We start from the raw sequence: 25,897 nt of genomic DNA, 5'->3' as shown, positions 1-25,897 counted from the left end.
TGTGTGTATGTCTGTGCATTTGTGTGTGCGAGTTTGCCTCCCAGACACACATAATTGAAGGTGTGTGGGTCAGTCACTGACGTGCTCTTAGTGACATGCTCATGCTCTTAGTGACCTTGATGGTGGTAGCCCTGTAACTGTGATGTATTATGAGCCATAATGGTCCAGATAGCAGTGGCTCTATGGCTGTTAGGGCTGTAGTAGAACCTTAATAACCATTTACAATAGGGGCTCTGTAACTGTTATTGCTACAGCATACAGTGGGGCAAAAAAGTATTTAGTCAGCCACCAATTGTGCAAGTTCTCCCACTTAAAAAGATGAGAGAGGCTTGTAATTTTCATCATAGGTACACTTCAACTATGACAGACAAAATGAGAAAAAAAATCCAGAAAATCACATTGTAGGATTTTTAATGAATTTATTTGCAGATTATGGTGGAAAATAAGTATTTGGTCACATACAAACAAGCAAGATTTCTGGCTCTCACAGACCTGTAACTTCTTCTTTAAGAGGCTCCTCTGTCCTCCACTCGTTACCTGTATTAATGGCACCTGTTTGAACTTGTTATAAGTATAAAAGACACCTGTCCACAACCTCAAACAGTCACACTCCAAACTCCACTATGGCCAAGACCAAAGAGCTGTCAAAGGACACCAGAAACAAAATTGTAGACCTGCACCAGGCTGGGAAGACTGAATCTGCAATAGGTAAGCAGCTTGGTTTGAAGAAATCAACTGTGGGAGCAATTATTAGGAAATGGAAGACATACAAGACCACTGATAATCTCCCTCGATCTGGGGCTCCACGCAAGATCTCCCAGAGTGCTGGGACCAAAGTAACAAAGCCTACCATCAGTAACACACTACGCCGCCAGGGACTCAAATCCTGCAGTGCCAGATGTTTCCCCCTTCTTAAGCCAGTACATGTCCAGGCCCGTCTGAAGTTTGCTAGAGAGCATTTGGTTGATCCAGAAGAAGATTGGGAGAATGTCATATGGTCAGATGAAACCAAAATATAACTTTTTGGTAAAAACTCAACTCGTCGTGTTTGGAGGACAAAGAATGCTGAGTTGCATCCAAAGAACACCATACCTACTGTGAAGCATGGGGGTGGAAACATCATGCTTTGGGGCTGTTTTTCTGCAAAGGGACCAGGGCGACTGATCCGTGTAAAGGAAAGAATGAATGGGGCCATGTATCGTGAGATTTTGAGTGAAAACCTCATTCCATCAGCAAGGGCATTGAAGATGAAATGTGGCTGGGTCTTTCAGCATGACAATGATCCCAAACACACAGCCCGGGCAACGAATGAGTGGCTTCGTAAGAAGCATTTCAAGGTCCTGGAATGGCCTAGCCAGTCTCCAGATCTCAACCCCATAGAAAATGTTTGGAGGGAGTTGAAAGTCCGTGTTGCCCAGCAACAGCCCCAAAACATCACTGCTCTGGAGGAGATCTGCATGGAGGAATAGGCCAAAATACCAGCAACAGTGTGTGAAAACCTTGTGAAGACTTACAGAAAACGTTTGACCTCTGTCATTGCCAACAAAGGGTATATAACAAAGTATTGTTATACCAAATACTTATTTTCCACCATAATTTGCAAATAAATTCATTAAAAATCCTACAATGTGATTTTCTGGATTTGTTTTCTCATTTTGTCTGTCATAGCAGAAGTGTACCTATGATGAAAATTACAGGCCTCTCTCATCTTTTTAAGTGGGAGAACTTGTACAATTGGTGGCTGACTAAATACTTTTTTGCCCCACTGTATGCCATGTAGAGCCATAGTAGCCATGATGCCAGATGCTATATGACTTGAAAATGGTGGCTCTGTGAAACAGTGATGTGTTGTGGTATTATCAGAGCCAGAATGGTGGACGAAAGTGATAGCAGTGGCTCTCGTGGCTCAGGACTTGTCACAGTCTGACCCCATTTATTGTGTTAATTGTTTGTTTTAGTTGGTCAGGACGTGAGTTGGGTGGGCATTCTATGTTTTGTTTGTCTAGGTTGTTTTTCCGTGTTCGGCCGAGTATGGTTCTCAATTAGAGGCAGGTGTCGTTAGTTGTCTCTGATTGAGAATCATACTTAGGTAGCCTGGGTTTCACTGATGTTTTGTGGGTGATTGTTTCCATGTCTGTGTTTGTTTCACCACACAGGACTGTTTCGGTTTTCACATTTGTTGTTTTGTATTTTTGTAGTGTTCTCGGTTATCATCTATATCAAAGATGTTTAACACTAACCACGATGCGCTTTGGTCCTCTCCTTCAACGGAAGAAAACCGTTACAGGACTGGTGTCCTTGGCATCTCCTCTTGGCTACGACCAAGGGCCTCATAAAACACGTATGCTCATTCTCTATTCAATTAGAGACCATCAATCACCTTCACACATGCACATGTGTACACACACACAGACACACACAAACAGGTTTCCATAACTGTTCATAACTGATTTATACACATTAGTGCATTTACAGCTGTGCGTGTGCATGTGTGTGTGAACCTGTCCACTGGGCAGTGTGTTTCGTTGCAGGCCCCAGCTGCAGACACACCAGCTGTGTAGAACAGGGTCAGAACTCAGGAGCATGCCAGGATTAGTCTCTCACAACAACAATACAGAACTGTGTCTCTCTCTGCCGCATACTGCAATGTGATGCTCCCGAGTGGCGCAGTGGTCTACGGCAATGCATCTCAGTGCTAGCGGCGTCACTACAGACCGTGGTTTGTTTCCAGGCTGTATCACAACCGGCCGTGATTGAGAGTCCCATAGGGACAGTGCTGGGCACAACTGGCCCAGCGTCGTCCGGGTTCGGGTTTGGTCGGGTTAGGCTGTCATTGTAAATAACAATTTGTTCTTAACTAACTTACCTAGTTAAATAAAGTTTGAAGGTGAAGACAGAGGGATAAGGAGATAGAGGTGAAGACAGAGCGATAAGGAGACAGAGGTGAAGACAGATGGATTCGGAGAGAGGAGGTGAAGGTGAAGACAGAGGGATAAGGAGAGAGAGGCGAAGACAGATGAATTCGGAGAGAAAGGTGAAGACAGAGGGATAAGGGGAGAAAGGTGAAGACAGACAGATAAGGAGAGAAAGGTGAAGACAGAGGAATACGGAGAGAGGAGGTGAAGACAGAGGGATAAGGAGAGAGAGGTGAAGACAGAGGGATAAGGGAGAGAGGTAAAGACAGACAGATAAGGAGAGAAAGGTGAAGACAGAGGAATACGGAGAGAGGAGGTGAAGACAGAGGGATAAGGAGAGAGAGGTGAAGACAGAGGGATAAGGGAGAGAGGTAAAGACAGAGAGATAAGGAGAGAGGAGGTGAAGACAGAGGGGTACGGAGAGAGAGGTGAAGACAGAGGGATAAGGAGAGAGAGGTGAAGACAGAGAGATAAGGAGAGAGAGGTGAAGACAGAGAGATAAGGAGAGAGAGGTGAAGACAGAGAGATAAGGAGAGAAAGGTGAAGACAGAGTGTAACTGACCTGTGTGAGCCATACGTTGGTGGTCATAACCTGCTCTCTCTCGTGCTGCAATAGAAAGAGGAACACAGTAACATTATTGGGGTGGGTTAGAGACATTATTATGTTCTGAGGTGGGTGGGTTAGAGACAGAGCATGGGCCACCCCACACACACAGACACATACTCACCACACTGATGAGCTGGGCCAGTGACACCATCAGCTGAACTGTCACCAGCTCAGAACCATTGGTCGCTGGGCGGATCAGTTTGTTATAGTGGGCCGGGTTTAGCAGGTGCTCCACCAGCCGCTCTTCAGTATCCGCCCCCAGGCTGCCTGTAAAGAAATAAATAATTGGTTCACAGACATGTCCATCAAACGCTTTCTATGGTAATAACAACAAGAACAAAGGATATAGCTGAAACTGTTTAATGGGGAGGCCTTGTGATGAAGCTGTATGTTAGTCTGCTCGATAACATTGTGTTCAGTATAAAGCTGGGAGTCTATGAGGCATGACGGTATTCCTCTCTGCCTGCTGGAACATGTCAGCACAGCTCTAGTCTCTCCCTGGCTCAGGAGCTGACATCATATCAATGAGTCAAGCAGTCTTACTGTCTCTCCCTCTCTCCCTCTCTCCCTCTCTCCCTCTATCCCTCTATAATTCTCTCCTCTACTGTCTATTTCTCTCCTCCTCCATGTCACTTTTCCTCCGACTCTTTCTCTTCCCCCGTCATCACCCCACTCCCACACCCTCTCAGGTTGTTGTCATATCACTGGAGTGACTTGGTTTTGGCAGAGCTGTCACAATACCACACAAAGTGGAGGATAAATACTGCTGCAGGAGACACACCACAACAACTCTCTCTCTCCCCTTCCCTTGATCTCTTTCTCTCTCCGTCCCTCTCGCTCCCCTTACCCTCTCTCTCTCTCCCTCTCTATTCCCTTCCCGTCTCGCTTTCTCCCTCTTTCTCCCCTTCCCCTCTTTCTTTCTCCCTCTCACCCCCCTTCCTGTCTCTCTCCCCTTCCCCTCTCTCTTTCTCCCCCCCCTCTTTCCCCTACTTTCTCCCCCCTTTTTCCCCTACTTTCTCTCTCTCCCCCTCTTTCCCCTACTTTCTCCCCCCCCTCTCCCCTACTTTCTCTCTCTCCCCCTCTTTCCCCTACTTTCTCTCTCTCCCCTACTTTCTCTCCCTCCCCCTCTTTCCCCTACGTTCTCTCCCTCTCCCCTCTCTCCCCTACTTTCTCTCTTTCCCCCTCTTTCCCCTACTTTCTCTCCCTCTCCACCTCTTTCCCCTGCTCCATCTCCCCATGTTCTCTCTCTCCCCCTCTTTCCCCTGCTCCATCTCCCCATGTTCTCTTTCTCCCCCTCTTTCCTCTACTTTCTCTCTCCCCCTCTTTCCCCAACTTTCTCTCTCTCCCCCTCTTTCCCCTGCTCCATCTCCCCATGTTCTCTCTCTCCCCCTCTTCCCCCTGCTCTCTGTGGCTTTCTGTGTTCAGTGAACATGAATGACGGCCTCAGTGGTTGGATCAATGAAGACTGTAATCATAAGCTGTAAACTCCCCCATCCCTCTCTCCGTTTTTATCTACATCGCTTTTTCTCTCTGACAGCCTGATATTGTCTCTTCCTTCGTTCCCATCACTGTCATCAATGCAAATGCTGTCAGCCTGTGTGTAGATATTTGTCTGTTTGTTGTTGTGTGTGGATGTGAGTGTGTGAAAGGGGGGTAAAGACGTGCTTGTGTGTATGTGTTTATTTTGTGATTTGTGATTTGTTTTTTAGGGGTGATGGGGTAGAGCTTGAGGCTGAGGATTGTGTGTGTGTGTGTGTGTGTGTGTGTGTGTGTGTGTGTGTGTGTGTGTGTGTGTGTGTGTGTGTGTGTGTGTGTGTGTGTGTGTGTGTGCGTGTGTGTGTGCGTGCGTTCGTGCGTGTGTGTGCCACATGAATAATACACATTGCTACTGAACAAAGCACTGTGGGCTCAGCTCTTGATCTCAGACATGCACTACAGACACACACACTCCTTGAATGCCCTTGACTACACTCGTCACTATGCACACACACACCTAGGATAAAAGCACACATACACATAGTACACTACAGTTGAATACTCCCTGTCAGCACCTGCTGCTAGGCTTTAATGACATCCCTCACTATATATTCACAGTGAGCATCTGAATAAATGACCACCATTATCTCTGTCTTTCTCCTTCTCTCTCTCCCTCTTTCTCCCTCTCCTTCTCTCTCTTCACCTTTCCTTTCCTTTCCCTCCCTCCCTCCATCTCCCCCGGCCACTGTGTCATAGTCAGGCCAAGGCAGAATAGTTGTAATGTTGCTGGTAGTTCAGGTTGTATCCAGCCTGTTTTCCATTGCAAATATTGCAAAGTTAATGTGACACCATGAATATTTCAGACTGACTCCCACATTAGACCTCGGTAAGACGGGAAGGGAGGTAGAGGTACGAAATGATGACCTTACCCTGAGACTAAATCAGGATGAGACTAGATGAGACTAGATAAAGATGAGACTAGATAAGGGTGAGACTAGATAAGAGTGAGACTAGATAAGGATGAGACTAGATGAGACTAGATGAGACTAGATAAAGATGAGACTAGATAAAGATGAGACTAGATAAAGATGAGACTAGATAAAGATGAGACTAGATAAGGGTGAGACAAGATGAGACTAGATGAGATAAAGATGAGACTAGATACGGGTGAAACTAGATAAGGATGAGACTAGATGAGATAAAGAGGAGACTAGATACGGGTGAAACTAGATAAGGATGAGACTAGATGAGACTAGATAAAGATGAGACTAGATAAGGAAGAGACTAGATGAGGATGACACCAGATAAGGATGAGACTAGATAAGGATGAGACTAGATAAGGACAAAACTAGGATAAGACTAGAAAAGGATGAGACTAGATAAGGATGAGACAAGATAAGGACGATATTAGATAAGGATGAGACTAGATGAGGATGAGACTAGATAAGGATAAGACTAGAAAAGGATGAGACTAGATAAGGATGATATTAGATACGGATGAGACTAGATGAGGATGAGACTAGATAACGATGAGACTAGATAAGGATGTGATGAGACTAGAAAAGGATGAGACTAGATAAGACTAGATAAGGATGAAACTCGATTAGGATAAGACTAGATAAGGATGAGACTAGATAAGGATGGGTCTAGATAAGGATGAGACTAGATAAGGATGATATTATTTAAGGATGAGACTAGATAAGGATGAGACTAGATAAGGATGATAATAGATAAGGATGATCCTAGATAAGGATGAGACTAGATGAGACTACATCAGGATGAGACAAGATAAGGATGAGATGAGATAAGGATGAGACTAGATAAGGGTGAAACTAGATGAGACTAAATCAGGATGAGACTAGATGAGACTAGATGAGGATGATACTAGATGAGACTAGATAAGGATGATAATAGATAAGGATGATACTAGATAAGGATGATACTAGATGAGACTAGACGAGACTAAATCAGGATGAGACGAGATAAGAATGAGACTAGATGAGACTAGATGAGGATGATACTGGATGAGACTAGATAAGGATGAGACGAGATAAGGATGATATTAGATAAGGATGAGACTAGATAAGGATGATATTAGATAAGCATGAGACTAGATAAGGATGAGACTAGATGAGACTAAATGAGACTAGATAAGGATGTTACTAGATAAGGATGATATTAGATAAGGATGAGACTAGATAAGGATGAGACTAGATAAGAATGAGACGAAATGAGACTAGATGAGGATGATACTAGATGAGACTAGATAAGGATGAGATGAGACTGGAAAAGGATCTCCTGTCTCCTATCTCCTATCTCCTGTCTCCTGTCTCCTGTCTCCTATCCCCTGTCTCCTGTCTCCTAGTATCTCCACAACCAGACCCAGGCCCCAGCCCAGCAGGCTGGCTGTGGAGACACCAGGAGACAGGACAGGCCAGGCTGGATGTGGAGACACCAGGGGGCAGGCCAGGCCAGGCTGGCTGTGGAGACACCAGGAGACAGGACAGGGCAGGCTGGATGTGGAGACACCAGGAGACAGGACAGGCCAGGCTGGCTGTGGAGACACTAGGAGACAGGACAGGGCAGGCTGGATGTGGAGACACCAGGAGACAGGACAGGGCAGGCTGGCTGTGGAGACACTAGGAGACAGGACAGGCCAGGCTGGCTGTGGAGACACTAGGAGACAGGACAGGGCAGGCTGGATGTGGAGACACCAGGAGACAGGACAGGCCAGGCTGGCTGTGGAGACACCAGGAGACAGGACAGGCCAGGCTGGCTGTGGAGACACTAGGAGACAGGACAGGCCAGGCTGGATGTGGAGACACCAGGAGACAGGACAGGCCAGGCTGGCTGTGGAGACACCAGGGGGCAGGTCAGGCTGGATGTGGAGACACCAGGAGACAGGACAGGCCAGGTTGGATGTGGAGACACCAGGGGGCAGGCCAGGCTGGCTGTGGAGACACCAGGAGACAGGACAGGCCAGGCCAGACTGGCTGCAGGACTGCTAGGCTCCAGCATGCTGGTTCTCAGAAGACCATAGCAGTCGTCATAACTAAGGCCATAACACTGACCCTAAAACTAACAGCAGAGTGGACAAAATGAGCTACTGGGTTTCTGCATTCCAGAACTCTCTGGAACTCACACCAGAAACAGCTACTGGTCTTATAGGAAAACAAAAAATATTAAATGGAGAAAATATGGTGACAGCATTTTTGTTAGTCATAAAGCCTTTGGAAAACCATCACTCTCATCTTCTTTCTCTGTGTTTTTGGATATTCAGTTGATTGAGATGATTGCTTTTATTAAGGCAGAGCAACTAGCCAAGAGGCACAATCCTTCTGCTCCTCTGGGTCTGAGAATAACATATCACATATCACATCACGTCATATCAAGTCACATAATATCTAACTGTATCTCAACATTTCACAAACATCATATCAAATGAAATCATATCAGGTCATATCGTCATTCTGTATCAGATAACAGAGATAGAGACATTAGCCCAAAACTCTAAGAGTCCGACAGGCACACACTGCCAGGCCCTATACTCCACTACACCCTCTCAGACACAGATCATTTAGACTGAGGAAGAGATATGGCCTGCTAATCAGTAATAGTCCGTATCTCACTGTAACTAACATCATTTGCTTTGGCCAATGTCACTACAGGATGATTTAAGACTTATTGGAACATTACTGGCGTATAATCAGGAGCTGTGATATGACTCAGACCAGGCTTTCTTTGAATTGAGCGATAAATGATAGTTTGTCACAGAATTACTGCCAGTTGACTGGCGTTGTGATAGTAGCTTTGGCACTTATAGGGCATTTAGTTTGAATGTTAATGGAAATCTCATCTCTTCTTCCATACGCACCAAAAAATGATTTATCTTACATTTTGTGCACAAATTTGTGTACATCCCTGTTAGTGAGTATTTCTCCTTTGCCAAGATGATTCATCCACCTGAAAGGTGTGGCATATCAAGAAGCTGATTAAACAGCATGGTCATTACACCGGTGCACCTATTGCTGGGGACAATAAAAGGCCACTCCAAAATGTGCAGTTCTGTAACACAATACAATGCCACAGATATCTCAAGTTTTGACAGAGCGTGCAATTGGCATGTTGACTGCAGAGCTGTTGCCAGAGAATTGAATGTTAATTTCTCAACGCCGTTTTAGAGAATTTGGCAGTACATGCAACCAGCCTCAAAAATGCTGACTATGTGTAATCCCACCTGCCCAGGAGGGGGAAAAAATATTCAGATTCCTATGCCCTCCCAGGCCCACCCATGGCTGAGCCCCTGCCCAGTCATATGAAATCCATGGCTTAGGGCCTAACAAATTTATTTAAATTGATTGATTTCCTTCTATGAACTGCAGCTCTGTAAAATCATTGAAATTGTTGCAGGTTGCCTTTATATTTTTGTTCAGTATACATTTGTTATATGATTTAAGCCAGTTTTGGGTATATATACACTACCGTTAAAAAGTTTTGGGTCACTTAGAAATGTCCTTGTTTTTGAAAGAAGTATACATTTTTGTTCATTAAAATAACATCAAATGTCACACCCTGACCATAGTTTGCTTTGTATGTCTATATGTTTTGTTTGGTCAGGGTGTGATCTGAGTGGGCATTCTATGTTGTGTGTCTAGTTTGTCTGTTTCTGTGTTTGGCCTGATATGGTTCTCAATCAGTGGCAGGTGTTAGTCATTGTATCTGATTGGGAACCATATTTAGGTAGCCTGTTTGGTGTTGGGGGTTGTGGGTGATTGTTCCTTTTCCTGTCCTTATGGCTGGTGTGTGTTAGTTTGCACCAGTATTCGGCTGTTTTTTGTATTGATTCGTGTTTTCTTCAGTTTCATTAAAATGGATCGCAATAGCCACGCTGCATTTTGGTCTGACTCTCCTTCACCTATAGAAAACCGTGACATCAAATTGATCAGAAATACAGTGTAGACATTGTTAAGGTTGTAAATGACTATTGTAGCTGGTAACGGCGGATTTTTAGTGGAATATCTACGTACAGAGGCCCATTATCAGCAACCATGTGTTCCAATGGCACGTTGTGTTAGCTAATTAAAGTTTATAATTTTATAAGGCTAATTGATCATTAGAAAACCCTTTTGCAATTATGTTAGCACAGCTGATAATGGTTGTGCTAATTTAAAGAAGCAATAAAATAGGCCTTCTTTAGACTCGTTGAGTATCTGGAGCATCAGCATTTGTGGGATCGATTACAGGCTCAAAATGGCCAGAAACAAAGTACTTTCTTCTGAAACTCCTCAGTCTATTCTTGTTCTGAGAAATGTAGGCAATTCCATGCGAGAAATTGCCATGAAAGATCTCGTGCAACGCTCTGTACTCTTTACAGAACAGCGTAAACTGGCTCTAACCAGAATAGAAAGAGGAGTGGGAGGCCCCGGTGCACAACTGAGCAAGAGGGCAAGTACATTAGAGTGTCTAGTTTGAGAAAGACGCCTCACAAGTCCTCAACCGACAGCTTCGTTAAATAGTACACGCAGAACACCAGTCTCAACATCAACAGTAAAGAGGAGACTCTAGGATGCTGGCCTTCTATGCAGAGTTGCAAAGAAAAAGCCATATCTCAGACTGGCTAATAAAAATAAAAGATTAAGATGGGCAAAAGAACACAGACATTGGACAGAGGAATTCTGCCTAGAAGGCCAGCATCCCGGATGACTTACCAAAACTATAGTTTGTTAACGAGGGATTTGTGGAGTGGTTGAAAGGAGAGTTTTGATGACTCCAACCTAAGTGTATGTAAACATCCGACTTCAACTGTATATAACTGGGGGATTCATACAACTGGATTCAGTCTGTATATAACTGGGGGTGGTTGAACCTAGTGGTTCCAGCATTGGACCAGTAACTGAAAGGTTGCTGGATCGAATCCCCCAGCTGACAAAATTTGTGGAGTGGTTGAAAAACAAGTTTCAATTTCTACAACTTAAGTCTATGTAAACTTCCAACTTCAAGGTAAAAATCTGTCGTTCTACCCCTGAACAATGCAGTTCTTAACTTACTTCACCAGTTAAAGGTTACATTTAAAAAATGTAACTTGAGTCTTCCTGGGTATGACGCGACACACCATTCTTCTCTGAAGATCCTCTCAAGCGCTCTCAGGTTGGATGGGGAGCCTCGCTGCACAGTTATTTTCAGGTCTCTCCAGAGATGTTCGATCAAGTCCGGGCTCTGGCTGGGCCACTCAAGGACATTCAGAGACTTGTCCTGAAGCCACACCTGCGTTGTCTTGGCTGTGTGCTTAACGTTGTTGTCCTGTTGGAAGGTGCACCTTCGTCCCAGTCTGCCAGACTGCTTTGTAATAGACAGACAGTCCCAAGTCACATGAAACAACAGAGCGAAGAATACGTACAGTCATTTAGGTGTTTTCATTTTTTCACCTTTATTTAACCAGGTAGGCCAGTTGAGAACAAGTTCTCATTTACAACTGCGACCTGGCCAAGATAAAGCAAAGCAGTGTGAACAGACAACAACACAGAGTTACACATGGAATAAACTAACATACAGTCAATAATACAATAGAAAAAGTCTATATACAGTGTGTGCAAATGAGGTAGGATAAGGGAGGTAAGGCATTAAATAGGCTATAGTGGTGAAATAATTACAATATAGCAATTAAACACTGGAGTGATAGATGTGCAGAAGATGAGTGTGCAAGTAGAGATACAGGGGTGCAAAGGATTAAGTGTCTGCCATCACCTGCTGGATGTTATATACGCTGAATATACTGTATCACCACAGCAGGTAGTGCCAGTTTACATGAGGGGTAACAGATGTGGTGTGTGTAGGGTGGAGGGGGTGTTGTCTGTACACATGTGCGTCAAATCAAAAATCAAATCACATTTTATTTGTCACATACACGTGTTTAGCAGATGTTATTGTGGGTGTAGCGAAATGCTTGTATTTCTAGCTCTAAAAGTGCAGTAATATCTAAGAGTAATATTCAACAATTTCACAACAATACACACAAATCTAAAGAAAAGGAATGGAATTAAGAATATATAAATATTTGGGCGAGCAATGTCAGAACAGCATAGACTAAGATGCAGTAGAATACAGTATATACATATAAGATGAGTAATGCAAAATATGTAAACATTATTAAAGTGACTAGTGTTCCATTATTAAAGTAACCAATGATTCCAAGTCTATGTATAAAGGGCAGCAGCCCCAAATGATGGCTATTTAACAGCATTTAACAGTCTGATGGCATTGAGATAGAAGCTGTTTTTCAGTCTCTAGGTCCCAGCTTTGATGCACCTGTACTGACCTCGCCTTCTGGATGGTAGCGGGGTGAACAGGCAGTGGCTCAGGTGGTTCTTGTCCTTGATGATCTTTTTGGCCTTCCAAATGTGTGCATAAAACACCCCCTCCACTGTGTGTTAACTACTCATTTATACAATCAATGCGTTAACTACCCTGTTTGTATACAGTTAATGTGTGTGGGTGTGTGTCTCGTTGTTGTACTGATGATGATAGATGGTTAGTTAACCCAGGGCTGAGGGGGAGTCCCCATGTCCTGTCACTCTCTATTGATTGGTTGGAAATCTAAAGGCTGCTGTAACTCAGCCAATCAGTGATGTGTTTATTGCTCTTCTCTGGGCCAATCCATGTTGAGCAGACATCAACACTAAATTACAGAGAGGTTAATGAGCCGAATCAACACAAAACACCAGCCAACAGCAACCACTTTCCTTAGTCTCAGACAGATTGCTCAGCAATGTGAACGCATTTCTGTAAATTAGCTGCTAATGTGGTTATCATACAGAACTACAAATGCCTGTCTCAAGCTCCATGTCACCAGGGCCATAATGACTTCGACGAGACTGAAGATTGAGGCAAAGGTAAGAATCTCCTGATTCCGCAGGGGAAGAAGCTGGATGTGGAGGTCCTGGGCTTGCGTGGTCACATGAGATTTGAGGAGGGTTGGATGTACTGCTAAATTCTCTAAAACGACTTTGGAGGCGGCTTATGGTAGAGAAATTAACATTTAATTATCTGGCAACAGCTCTGGTGGTCATTCCTGCAGTCAGCATGCCAATCGGGTCGAGAGTTTCAAGTTCCTTGGTGTCCACATCGCCAACGAAGTATCATGGTCCAAACATACCAAGACAATCGTGAAGATTGGAGCAGTTGGCAGAGCCGAGGAGTGAACCAGAGCCAGTCTGGGAGAAAAATGAGAATTTGGAGGAGAGAGAAATGGGAGAGTTGTTGAGTTGGTGGAGGATGCACGGATTTGGAATAAAGGAACGTTTGGTGCCACCTGAGTCAGCTCCCCGTACTCGTCATGAGAATTGTGTTAAAGTTCCGGAACAATTGATGCCGGCTATACGCACCAGGTCTCCAGTGCACCTTCACAGCCCAGTACGTCCTGTGCCAGCTCCTCGCACTTGCCGTGTGAAGTGTGGTAAACAGGGCGGCAGGGTAGCCTAGTGGTTAGAGCATTGGATTAGTAACCAAAATGGTTGCAAGTTCAAATCCCTGAGCTGACAAGGTACAAATCTGTCATTCTGCCCCTGAACAGGCAGTTAACCCACTGTTCCTAGGCCGTCATTGAAAATAAGAATTTGTTCTTAACTGACTTGCCTAGTAAAATAAAGGTAAAATAAAAATAAAAACATTTTTAAAAGTTCCGGTACCATTGATGCCGGCTATACGCACCGCGTCTCCACAGCCCGGTAGCTTCACGCTTAGTTTTTCTTCTGTTTTGTTTGTTGAGTTTATTATTTATTAAACATGTGGAATTCTACACACGCTGTGCCTTGGACCAATCATTATGACGAACGTGACATATATAATAGGCGGTGTCAGAGGATGGCCCATAAAATCGTCAGAGACTCCAGTCACCCAAGTCATAGTTTCCTCTGCTACCGCACGGCAAGCGGTACCGGAGCGCCAAGTCTAGGGCCAAAAGGCTCCTCAACAGCTTCTACCCCCAAGCCATTAGACTGCTGAACATCTCATAAAAATAGCCACCGGACAATTTACATTGAACCCCCCCTTGTACACTGCTGCTACTTGCTGTTTGTTACCTATGCATAGTCACTTCGCCCCCACCAGCATGTACACCTACATGTACCTCAACTAGATGGTGCCCCTGCACTCTGACTCGGTACCGGTACCCCTGCACTCTGACTCGGTACCGGTACCCCTGCACTCTGACTCGGTACCGGTGCCCTGCACTCTGAGTCGGTACCGGTGCCCCTGCACTCTGACTCGGTACCGGTGCCCTGCACTCTGACTCGGTACCGGTGCCCCTGCACTCTGACTCGGTACCGGTACCCCTGCACTCTGACTCGGTACCGGTGCCCCTGCACTCTGACTCGGTACCGGTGCCCCTGCACCCTGATTCGGTACCGGTGCCCCTGCACTCTGACTCGGTACCGGTGCCCTTGCACTCTGATTCGGTACCGGTGCCCCTGCACTCTGACTCGGTACCGGTGCCCCTGCACTCTGACTCGGTACCGGTACCCCTGCAGGGTGCAGTACCGGTACCGAGTCAGAGTGCAGGGGCACCGGTACCCTGCACTCTGACACGGTACCGGTACCCCTGCACTCTGACTCGGTACCGGTACCCCTGCACTCTGACTCGGTACCGGTACCCCTGCACCCTGACTCGGTACCGGTTCCCCTGCACCCTGACTCGGTACCGGTGCCCCTGCACCCTGACTCGGTACCGGTACCCCTGCACTCTGACTCGGTACCGGTACCCCTGCACTCTGACTCGGTACCGGTGCCCCTGCACTCTGACTCGGTACCGGTGCCCCTGCACTCTGACTTGGTACCGGTACCCCTGCACTCTGACTCGGTACCGGTGCCCCCTTTATTGTTATTCTTCTTGTGTTACTTTGTATCTTTACTTTTTATTTTATCCTACTTGGTAAATAATTTCTTCTTCTTGAACTGCACTGTTGGTTAAGGGCTTGTAAGCATTTCACGGTAAAGTCTACACTTGTTGTATTCGGCGCATGTTGCAAATGAAGTTTGATTTGATTTGCATACTCCCTCAAAACTTCTGACATCTGTGGCATTGTCTTGTGTGACAAAACTGTACATTTTAGAGTGGCCTTTTGTCGTCCCCAGCACAAGACGCGCCTGTGTAATGATCATGCTGTTTGATCAGCTTCTTGATATGCCACACCTGTCAGGTGACTGGATTGTCTTGGCAAAGGATAAATTCTCACTAACAGGGATGTAAACAAACTTTTTAGAGAAATACGCTTTTAATGAGTATGGAACATTTATGGGATATTTTATTTCAGCTCATGAAACATGGGACCAACACTTTTACATGTTGTGTTTATACTTTTGTACAGTATATATGCAGACCTGAAGAAATTTAAGCAGCACATTGGAAGCATTACAAGTCTCAAATGGACCCAGTACTGGTTGATGTGCAGGCCTAAGTGGCCACACACACTCAAATGGACTTTCGATTTGAATGCTGCAACTAAGACGGAAGGACGTCGAGGGACACACTCTGAGGCCCCGAGTATGACTGGACATGGGGTAACAACAATCTAAAGGGGTGTTGAAGCACACCAGCACCACATTTTATGTTTATTCTATGGCCAACCATCCCTCAAGCTACCTCTTATTCCACACTATGCCTTTCATGCCCCATGGTCCCTCAACTTCAGACCCTTTTAACTCTCCACCTTATCGCTGTAAAACCTGTGTTTAGGCATGGCTACATGGACCTGTTACATTGACCAGAAGGGTGTTGATATAGCTGTGTTTAGGCATGGCTACATGGACCTGTTACATTGACCAGAAGGGTGTTGATATAGCTGTGTTTAGGCATGGCTACATGGACCTGTTACACTAGAAGGGTGTTGATATAGCTGTGTTTAGGCATGGCTACATGGACCTGTTACACTAGAAGGGTGTTGATATAGCTGTGTTTAGGCATGGCTACATGGACCTGTTACACTAGAAGGGTGTTGATATAGCTGTGTTTAGGCATTGCTACATGGACCTGTTACATTGACCAGAAGGGTGTTGATATAGCTGTGTTTAGGCATGGCTACATGGACCTGTTACACTAGAAGGGTGTTGATATAGCTGTGTTTAGGCATGGCTACATGGACCTGTTACATTGACCAGAAGGGTGTTGATATAGCTGTGTTTAGGCATGGCTACATGGACCTGTTACACTAGAAGGGTGTTGATATAGCTGTGTTTAGGCATGGCTACATGGACCTGTTACATTGACCAGAAGGGTGTTGATATAGCTGTGTTTAGGCATGGCTACATGGACCTGTTACACTAGAAGGGTGTTGATATAGCTGTGTTTAGGCATGGCTACATGGACCTGTTACATTGACCAGAAGGGTGTTGATATAGCTGTGTTTAGGCATGGCTACATGGACCTGTTACACTAGAAGGGTGTTGATATAGCTGTGTTTAGACATGGCTACATGGACCTGTTACATTGACCAGAAGGGTGTTGATATAGCTGTGTTTAGGCATGGCTACATGGACCTGTTACACTAGAAGGGTGTTGATATAGCTGTGTTTAGGCATGGCTACATGGACCTGTTACATTGACCAGAAGGGTGTTGATATAGCTGTGTTTAGGCATGGCTACATGGACCTGTTACACTAGAAGGGTGTTGATATAGCTGTGTTTAGGCATAGCTACATGGACCTGTTACACTCGAAGGGTGTTGATATAGCTGTGTTTAGGCATGGCTACATGGACCTGTTACACTAGAAGGGTGTTGATATAGCTGTGTTTAGGCATAGCTACATGGACCTGTTACACTAGAAGGGTGTTGATATAGCTGTGTTTAGGCATGGCTTCGTTGTTTTGAGTCTGTTAGGTGTGTTTCTCATTCTGCTGGAGTTTACCTAGTATTTTCTATAAAAGCTACCTTTCACCTTCAGTTGTTTCTACATTTGTAACTCACCAACCAAAAATTACAATATGCTGTTTTACATGGTGTTATTTGTGCTGGTCTAATTCCTAAAATGGAAAATCAGAAGAATCTTTGTAATAGTTCATATGGTGATCTTCGATGTCCCTGGTTTGTTTGCAATTGATGAAGAAATCATTTAATCTTTACTTACATTCAGATGTTTATATGTTATGGTATAAAAGGCACATGCATGCATTGTTTACTATTGATTTCATTAAAACAATTTAATTGTTGGAGTTAAGGTGTGTGGTGGTTATTTCTTTATTATCAAATGAGGAGAGACAAACTCATCACACAAGTCAGATTTATACATAAACTAATCTTAATTCACTTATTAATAAGGAAAGCAGGTCACACCACACACAAGTTAATGATGTGAGTACCCTGCAATAGTAATGGCTGGTCAAAGAACCACCCTTATATAATTTGTTGAGAGCCCCGACACAAAAGAAACAAAGATCTTTTATAGCAAAGATACACCCCCTTAGTCTACATGACAAACAACAGATGTGTGGAATGGGTCATAATGATTTGCATAAAATAAATTGACAATTCACAGCAAACAGTATCTGCTGTAAAGACTGTTCTCATTGTGCGGAAACCAGGGTCTGGCCCCCAAAAACAAGGTTACTCTCATCATTATCATGCCCAGATGACAGTGTTTTAAGACCCCTATTATATTCCACAAAACAACCATTTGATGCAATAACAGTATTATAACATCATCTTGTAATTCCACTCTCACAGGTGTTTGAAGTGATTGATGGGCGACTGTTGCATTCTGGTAAAAACAATATGCTTATTCATTCATGATTATGGATACATTCTGCAATGAGTTCATCTGGCTTTCAAGCTGCAACAGAACATGTCAACAAGTTAGTTCTCAATTGCTTTAATACAGCAGTGCATTCTAATACCATGCCAACTTATTCATATAGCTGGCTGACAGCAAACGTGTCAGCTCGAGATGAAGTGCAAGAGCTTTCAGGGATTTGTAGTCTACGTGCAAGAGCTTGCAGGGATTTGTAGTCATGATGTCTACTTGATGCTAATTAGCATTTTGGAATCTGAGAGTAAAAAGAGTTGAATTTATAGATAAAAGCCTCCTTGTCTGAGAGAGATTTACACGAGAGCGAACCATTTCCATGTTTGACTGCTAGGTTTTATAATGCGTCCACTGTGGGGCTCAATTGTGTAGGAAGTGAGGGTGTATGTGTGTTTGTGTGTATGGGTGTATGTGTGTTTGTGTGTATGGGTGTATGTGTGTTTGTGTGTATGGGTGTATGTGTGTTTGTGTGTATGGGTGTATGTGTGTTTGTGTGTATGTGTGGGCCATGTGAGTGCTTATATTTGTCCTATTTCACACAAGTACACATCCATATTGAGACACCCTCGGAGAGTGGAGTCACGGCCAGGGTCTGCCATTACCAACGGTGTCCCTGGTGCAATTAGGGTTAAGTGCCTTGCTCAAGGGCACATCAACAGATTTTTTTACCTTGTCGGTTCAGTTCTAACTAGCAACCTTTCAGTTACTGGCCCAACGCTCTAACCGCTAGGCTACCTGCTGCCACGTGTGCATGTAGTGTGTGTGTGTGTGTGTGTGTGTGTGTGTGTGTGTGTGTGTGTGTGTGTGTGTGTGTGTGTGTGTGTGTGTGTGTGTGTGTGTGCGTGCGTGCGTGCGTGCGTGTGTGTGTAAATCATACATCTAACCTTGGATCCCACACTAGGGTGATAATGTTACTTGATCTGTGTACTATAAGCAAGGCCAGCTATACAGTGACACATACTCTTCCATTATCAGTCATGTAACGTCATTATAATGGATAAGAAATATAGACTAAAAGGCTCTGTCGATGGGAAAAACATTGTCTCAATAGAAAGGAAGACATATCCACACAGTAATGGGGACTCAATAATCAGGGATTGCTTGGGTATAGGATTCAACGCGTCTTTTATTGTAGGAGGGGAACTCACCTTCTCCATTGTATTGCATTCTACAATATATGAACGCGTAGCATAAAGAGAAATGTTGTCTTCCTGGTTGACTTCAGTAATGTTGTCATAAAAGATCACCCCAGTTGAGCGCATAACGTAATGCAGTTATGATGTATAATTTCTCCTAACATCATCATTCCGTTGTAGCCTAGTACGTACTCACACACAGACGTTAGGAGAACGACGGTGACACAGCAATGAAACAGTCATTATCTCTATCTTGTCTTCTCCTCTCCCTTCATCCAACTACCCATCCCTCAAAGCATCCTTCCATTAAATCTATAGAAGATTAATGTATGGTGCTTTCAGCACCTCGTGGTCGTACCGAGAAGAGCCACACAAAAGCGCATCATTCCCGGCTCCGGCGAGCCATTAACAAAGCCTCGACAGACAACTTACTCACCTCTCACAATGGCGAGTAGGCACAGCAGCAGCGTCCAAGCGCCCATCGCTGCTCAGATGCGTGCGTATGTGTGCGCTCCGAACCAAAAGGTGCTCACTCGAACCTCGAACGCCTCCGGAACAGACGCAGTGTACTCTTCTTGATATTCCGTTATTAATTCTTCACTCGGTACCTGTCATGGTTCCGTCAGGTCTTCAGGTCTAAAATCTCCAGGTATACTTACGAGTCGAGCCGAGCGGGATTGGCTGTCCGTGTTGTGCTAACAACCTGGACTCATAGACTAGACGTATCATAGTAAATGTAAATCCGGGATACTCAAATTAGTCATGTTATGTTTGGTGTGGTTACATAAGACAGAAGGTTACTTAAGGCAAAAACTAAAGTAGGGTGGTTGGTCCGGGTGGATGGGTGGATGTTTAATGTGAAGGTTGATGGGTGGAAATAGAACGCAAAAGTATAGCAACCCAAAAATTGCATTTCGAATCTCATCACTGACAACTTTAGCATTTTAACGAATTACCAATTTTGCAACTTCTTATGACTTTTGATCTATTTTGCAACTATTTAGCATGTCAGCTAACCCTTTCCTTGACCCTAACCTTAACCCTTAATCTAACTCCTAACCTTAACCCTAAACCGTAGCCTAGGTAATGTTACTGTTAGCCACCTAACTAATGTTAGTGAAAACAAATTGGGAATTTGTAACATATGATAGGTTTGCAATTTTGTAAAATATTGTACGAATTGCAATAATAACATGTTGTACAAATTGCAATTTGTAAGATATCATATGATGATGGACATCCACTAATTAATTACATACAGAGCCTTGCAAAAGTATTCATCCCCCTTGGCGTTTTTTCCTATTTTGTTGCATTACAACCTGTAATTTAAATGGATTTTTATTTGGATTTCATGTAATGGACATACACAAAATAGTCCAAATTGGTGAAGTGAAATGTAAAAAATAACTTGTTTAAAAAAATTTAAAACATTTAAAAAAATGGAAAAGTGGTGAGTGCATATGTTTTCACCCCCTTTGCTATGAAGCCCCTAAATAAGATCTGGTGCAATCAATTACCTTCAGTCACATAATTATATAAATAAAGTCCACCTGTGTGCATTCTATGTGTCACATGATCTGTCACATGATTTCAGTATATATACACCTGTTCTGAAAGGCCCCTGATTCTGCAACATCACTAAGCAAGGGGCACCACCAAGCAAGTGGCACCATGAAGATCAAGGAGCTCTCCAAACCGTTCAGGGACAAAGTTGTGGAGAAGTACAGACCAGGTTTGGGTTCTAAAAAAACATCTGAAACTTTAAACATCCCACAGAGCACCATTAAATCCATTATTAAAAAAGGAAAGAATATGGCACCACAACAAAACTGCCAAGAGAGGGCCGTCCACCAAAACTCACGGACCAGGCAAGGTGGGCATTAATCAGAGAGGCCACAAAGAGACCAAAGATAACCCTGAAGGAGCTGCAAAGCTCCACAGCGGAGATGGGAGTACGTGTCCATATGTCCACTTTAAGCCGTACTCTCCACAGAGCTGGGCATTAAGGAAGAGTGGCCAGAATTTTGGGGGTTTTTTGGCCATCAAGGAACACACTATGTCTGACACAAACCCAACACCTCTCATCACCCAGAGAACACTATCTCCACAGTGAAGCATGGTGGTGGCAGCATAAAGCTGTGGGGATGTTTTTCATCGGCAGGGACTGGGAAACTGGTCAGAATTTAAGGAATGACGGATGGCGCCAAATACAGGGACATTTCTGAGGGAAACCTGTTTCAGTCTTCCAGAGATTTGAGACTGGGACGGATGTTCACCTTCCAGCAGGACAATAACCCTAAGCATACTGCTAAAGCAACATTCGACTGGTTTAAGGGGAAACATTTAAATGTCTTGGAGTGCCCGAGTCAAAGCCCAGACCTCAATCCAAATGAGAATCTGTGGTATGACTTAAAGACTGCTGTACACCAGCAGAACCCACCCAACTTGAAGGAGCTGGAGCAGTACTGCCTTGAAGAATGGGCAAAAATCCCAGTGGCTCGATGTGACAAGCTTATAGAGACATACCCCAAGAGACTTGCATCTGTAATTGCTGCAGAAGGTGGCTCTACAAAGTATTGACCTTGGGGGTGAATAGTTATGTATGCTCGAGTTTTCTGTTTTTTTGTCGTACTTCTTGTTTATTTTACAATAAAAAATATTTTGCATCTTCAGAGTGGTAGGCATGTTGTGTACATCAAATGATACAACCCCCCCCCAAAAATACATTTTAATTCCAGGTTGTAAGGCAACAAAATGGGAAAAATGCCAAGGGGGCTGAATACTTTCACAAGCCACTGTACCATATGAAACGTAGCATATCATACCAGTAAGTCTTTTGGATTACATGTAATATGTTACGTCTACCCCTGAGTCCAGGTTGGTGCTGAGCAATGGATGAGCTAGAAAATAAAGGGAGGGGAGTTGAGGAGGATGTGGGGTAGAGCAGTTTCCCATCACTTGGCAGCATGTGCTGTGATTTCATTTATCACAATATCCTCAGTTGATATTAAGGGGGAAATTAAAATGTCTGTTGATCTAATATAGCAAAACATGTCTAAATGAATCAACTATGATGCCAACAATTAGGCCATGTGCCTGACTCTGCCTATGTCTCCCTACATTTAGCAAATAGGCATCGGGACAAAGCCACCAGGTTTGAATAGCAGGATTTATCAAACCTTTTGAAAATCAGGCCTCAGTAAAAGGGTCATATTTCCATCCACTCAACATGACCAACTGACGTTTTGACTGAGTCTGTTTGTAGTCCAGTAGTCTGTCTTGTCCAGTAGTATGTCTGGTCCAGTAGTCTGTTTGTGGTCCAGTAGTCTGCCTGTGGTCTAGTAGTCTGTCTGTGGTCCAGTAGTCCATACGTGGTCCAGTAGTCTGTCGGTGGTCCAGTAGTCTGTCTGTGGTCTGGTAGTCTGTCTGTGGACTAGTAGTCTCTCTGTGCTCCAGGAGTCTGTGGTCCAGTAGTCTGTCTGTGGTCCAGTAGTCTGTCGGTGGTCCAGTAGTCTGTCTGTGGTCCAGTAGTCTGTCTGTGGACTAGCAGTCTCTCTGTGCTCCAGGAGTCTGTTGTCCCATAGTCTGTCTGTGGTCCAGTAGTCTGTCTGTGGTCCAGTAGTCTGGCTGTGGTACAGTAGTCTGTCTGTGGACTAGTAGTCTCTCTGTGCTCCCGGAGTCTGTTGTCCCATAGTCTGTCTGTGGTCCAGTAGTCTGTCTGTGGTCCAGTAGTCTGGCTGTGGTCCAGTAGTCTGGCTGTGGTACAGTAGTCTGTCTGTGGACTAGTAGTCTCTCTGTGCACCAGGAGTCTGTGGTCCAGTAATCTCTGTGGTCCAGTAGTCTGTCTGTGGACTAGTAGTATGTTTGTGGTCCAGTAGTCTGTCTGTGGACTAGTAGTCTCTCTGTGGTCCAGTAGTCTGTCTGTGGTGAAGTAGTCTGTTTGTGGTCCAGTAGTCTGTCTGTGGACTAGTAGTCTCTCTGTGGTCCAGTAGTCTGTCTGTGGTGAAGTAGTCTGTGGACTAGTAGTCTGTCTGTGGTCCAGTAGTCTGTCGGTGGTCCAGTAGTCTGGCTGTGGTACAGTAGTCTGTCTGTGGACTAGTAGTCTCTCTGTGCTCCAGGAGTCTGTTGTCCCATAGTCTGTCTGTGGTCCAGTAGTCTGTCTGTGGTCCAGTAGTCTGGCTGTGGTCCAGTAGTCTGGCTGTGGTACAGTAGTCTGTCTGTGGACTAGTAGTCTCTCTGTGCACCAGGAGTCTGTGGTCCAGTAATCTCTGTGGTCCAGTAGTCTGTCTGTGGACTAGTAGTATGTTTGTGGTCCAGTAGTCTGTCTGTGGACTAGTAGTCTCTCTGTGGTCCAGTAGTCTGTCTGTGGTGAAGTAGTCTGTTTGTGGTCCAGTAGTCTGTCTGTGGACTAGTAGTCTCTCTGTGGTCCAGTAGTCTGTCTGTGGTGAAGTAGTCTGTGGACTAGTAGTCCGTCTGTGGTACAGTAGTCTCTCTGTGCTCCAGGAGTCTGTGGTCCAGTTGTCTGTCTGTGGGACAGTAGTCTGACTGTTGTCCAGTAGTCTGTCTGTGCTCCAGGAGTCTGTGGTCCAGTAGTCTGTCTGTGGGACAGTAGTCTGACTGTTGTCCAGTAGTCTGTCTGTGGTACAGTAGTCTGTGGACTAGTAGTCTCTCTGTGCTCCAGGAGTCTGTGGTCCAGCAGTCTGTGTGTGACCAGTAGTCTACCTGCATGCTTTCTCCTGCTCTCTGCCTGGCATGTGACTTAGTGATGGAAAAGCATGTCATTCACTGATAGTACGGGGTCGCAGAGAGGTGTGTGTGTACATGTGCATGTGTATGGCTGTGTGTGTGCGTGCATATGGCTGTGTCTGTGACGTGTGTGTGTGTGTGTGTGTGTGTGTGTGTGTGTGTGTGTGTGTGTGTGTGTGTGTGTGTGTGTGTGTGTGTGTGTGTGTGTGTGTGTGTGTGTGTGTGTGTGTGTGTGTGTGTGTGTGTGTGTGTGTGTGTGTGTGAGGATGAGGATGAGTCTGACTGTGACAGAGCTGACAGCGACTTAACATTCACATCTCAACACGTACTGTATGCACTGGCTAGGATACCTCAATAAATCTATTTAAGACAGTCACACACACACACACACACACACACACACACACACACACACACACACACACACACACACACACACACACACACACACACACACACACACACACACACACACACACACACACACACACACACACACACACACACACAGTCACACACACAGTCACACATGCACAAACACTTTCACTGTTATGTCCTCTCTTCTCCACACTCCCTCCCTCTCTGTTTGTTCACTTCTCTCCTGCTGCTTCTCTCCTGCTGCTTCTCTCCTGCTGTTTCTCTCTCTTTTCCCTCTCTCTCTCTCTCTCTCCCTTCTCTCTCTCTCTCTCTCTCTCCCTTCTCTCTCTCTCTCTCTCTCTTTTTCCCTCTCTCTCTCTCTCTATCTCTTTTTCCCTCTCTCTCGCTCTCTCTCTCTCCCTCCACCCCCCCCTCTCTGTCTCTATCTCTCTCTTTTTCTCTCTCGCTCTCTCTCTCTTTCCCTCTCCCCCCCTCTCTCTCTCTCCCACTACTCTTTATATATCTGTACTCTCTCCCTCTCTCCTATTCTCCCCCTGGCTCCCTCACTCTGTTCTCTCCATCCTTCAACCAGTGTTTTTCTAGAGTTGAGAGTCACAAGTTGTGTAGTCATTAGGTCATGAATAATTATAGCCACAGGAAAGCTATGAGGGTCCTCTCCTCCTTTCATCCCTCTGTCATTCCTTTTTCTCCTCCTCTCCCCTCTCCCCTTTCCCCTTTCCCCTCTCCTCTCCTCTCCTCTCCTCTCCTCTCCTCTCCTCTCCTTTCCCCTCTCCTGTCCTCTCCTCTCCTCTACTTTCTTCCCTCTCGTTTCATTTCTTCTCTCCCTCCTCCTCCTCCTCCTCCTCTTCTCTCTTCTCCTCCTTTATGTCAGTCCATTCTCCTCTCTGAGGGTCAAAGCCCATTTTGGTCCTCTCCCCCTCAGGGTTCCCTGATAGAAGTGACCTCCACTCCACCTTCCCAATGACAACCAGTGGTGGAGTAGGAAAGGGGGTGATCATAGCCACGGGAACTAGGGGTGCTGAATGTGCTGCAGGGGAAGAGAGGTGAGGAGGAGGGAGAAAGGTGAAGGAAGGGTGGAGGAAGGACTGGGGATGTGGAAGCAGAGGGAGGAGGAGGGAGAAAGGTGGAGGAAGGACTGGGGATGTGGAAGCAGAAGGGAGGAGGAGGGAGAAAGGTGGAGGAAGGACTGGGGATGTGGAAGAAGAAGGGAGGAGGAGGGAGAAAGGTGGAGGAGGGGTTGAGGATGTGGAAGAAGGAGGGGGGGAAATGGAGGAGAGACTAAGGATGTGGAAGAAGAAGGGAGGGGAGGGAGAAAGGTGGAGGAGGGACTGAGGATGTAGAAGAAGAAGGGAGGAGGGAGAAAGGTGGAGGAGGGACTGAGGATGTGGAAGAAGAAGGGAGGAGGAGGGAGAAAGGTGTAGGAGGGACTGAGGATGTGGAAGAAGAAGGGAGGAGGAGGGAGAAAGGTGGAGGAGGCGTTGGGGCTGTGGAAGAAGGAGTGAAGGGGAGGGAGAAAGATGGAGGAGGGACTGAGGCTGTGTAAGAAGGAGGGAGGGGGAAGGAGAAAGATGGAGGAAATGGGTAGGAAAGGTGGAGGAGGGACTGAGGATGTGGAAGAAGAAGGGGGGAGGGAGAAAGGTGGAGGGACTGAGGATGTGGAAGAATAAGGGAGGAGGATTGAGAAAGGTGGAGGAGGGACTGAGGATGTGGAAGAAGAAGGGAGGAGGGAGAAAGGTGGAGGAGGGACTGAGGATGTGGAAGAAGAAGGGAGGAGGAGGGAGAAAGGTGGAGGAGGGACTGGGGATGTGGAAGAAGAAGGGAGGAGGGAGAAAGGTGGAGGAGGGGTT

General features: G+C 45.3%; 1 protein-coding gene across 1 annotated transcript in view; it reads right to left on the bottom strand.

Moving 5' to 3' along the window:
- The window catches only part of LOC135521770 (neuronal acetylcholine receptor subunit beta-2-like), a 32,177-nt gene extending 12,575 nt beyond the window's left edge, over positions 1 to 19,602 (bottom strand). The window contains exons 1-3 of the mRNA XM_064947489.1: positions 19,363 to 19,602; positions 3,644 to 3,789; positions 3,478 to 3,522 (exon numbers count right to left, since the gene is read on the bottom strand). Of these exons, the coding sequence (XP_064803561.1) occupies positions 3,478 to 3,522; positions 3,644 to 3,789; positions 19,363 to 19,408 (237 nt within the window). The 5' untranslated portion in view covers positions 19,409 to 19,602. The remainder of the gene's footprint in view (positions 1 to 3,477; positions 3,523 to 3,643; positions 3,790 to 19,362) is intronic.
- Between the last annotated feature and the right edge of the window lie 6,295 nt (positions 19,603 to 25,897).

The sequence above is a fragment of the Oncorhynchus masou genome, chromosome 30 (genome assembly GCF_036934945.1).
Source record: "Oncorhynchus masou masou isolate Uvic2021 chromosome 30, UVic_Omas_1.1, whole genome shotgun sequence".
Lineage (NCBI taxonomy): Eukaryota > Metazoa > Chordata > Actinopteri > Salmoniformes > Salmonidae > Oncorhynchus > Oncorhynchus masou.
The sequence above is the reverse complement of the archived record's forward strand: the minus strand, read 5'-3'. Positions and strand labels throughout refer to the sequence as shown.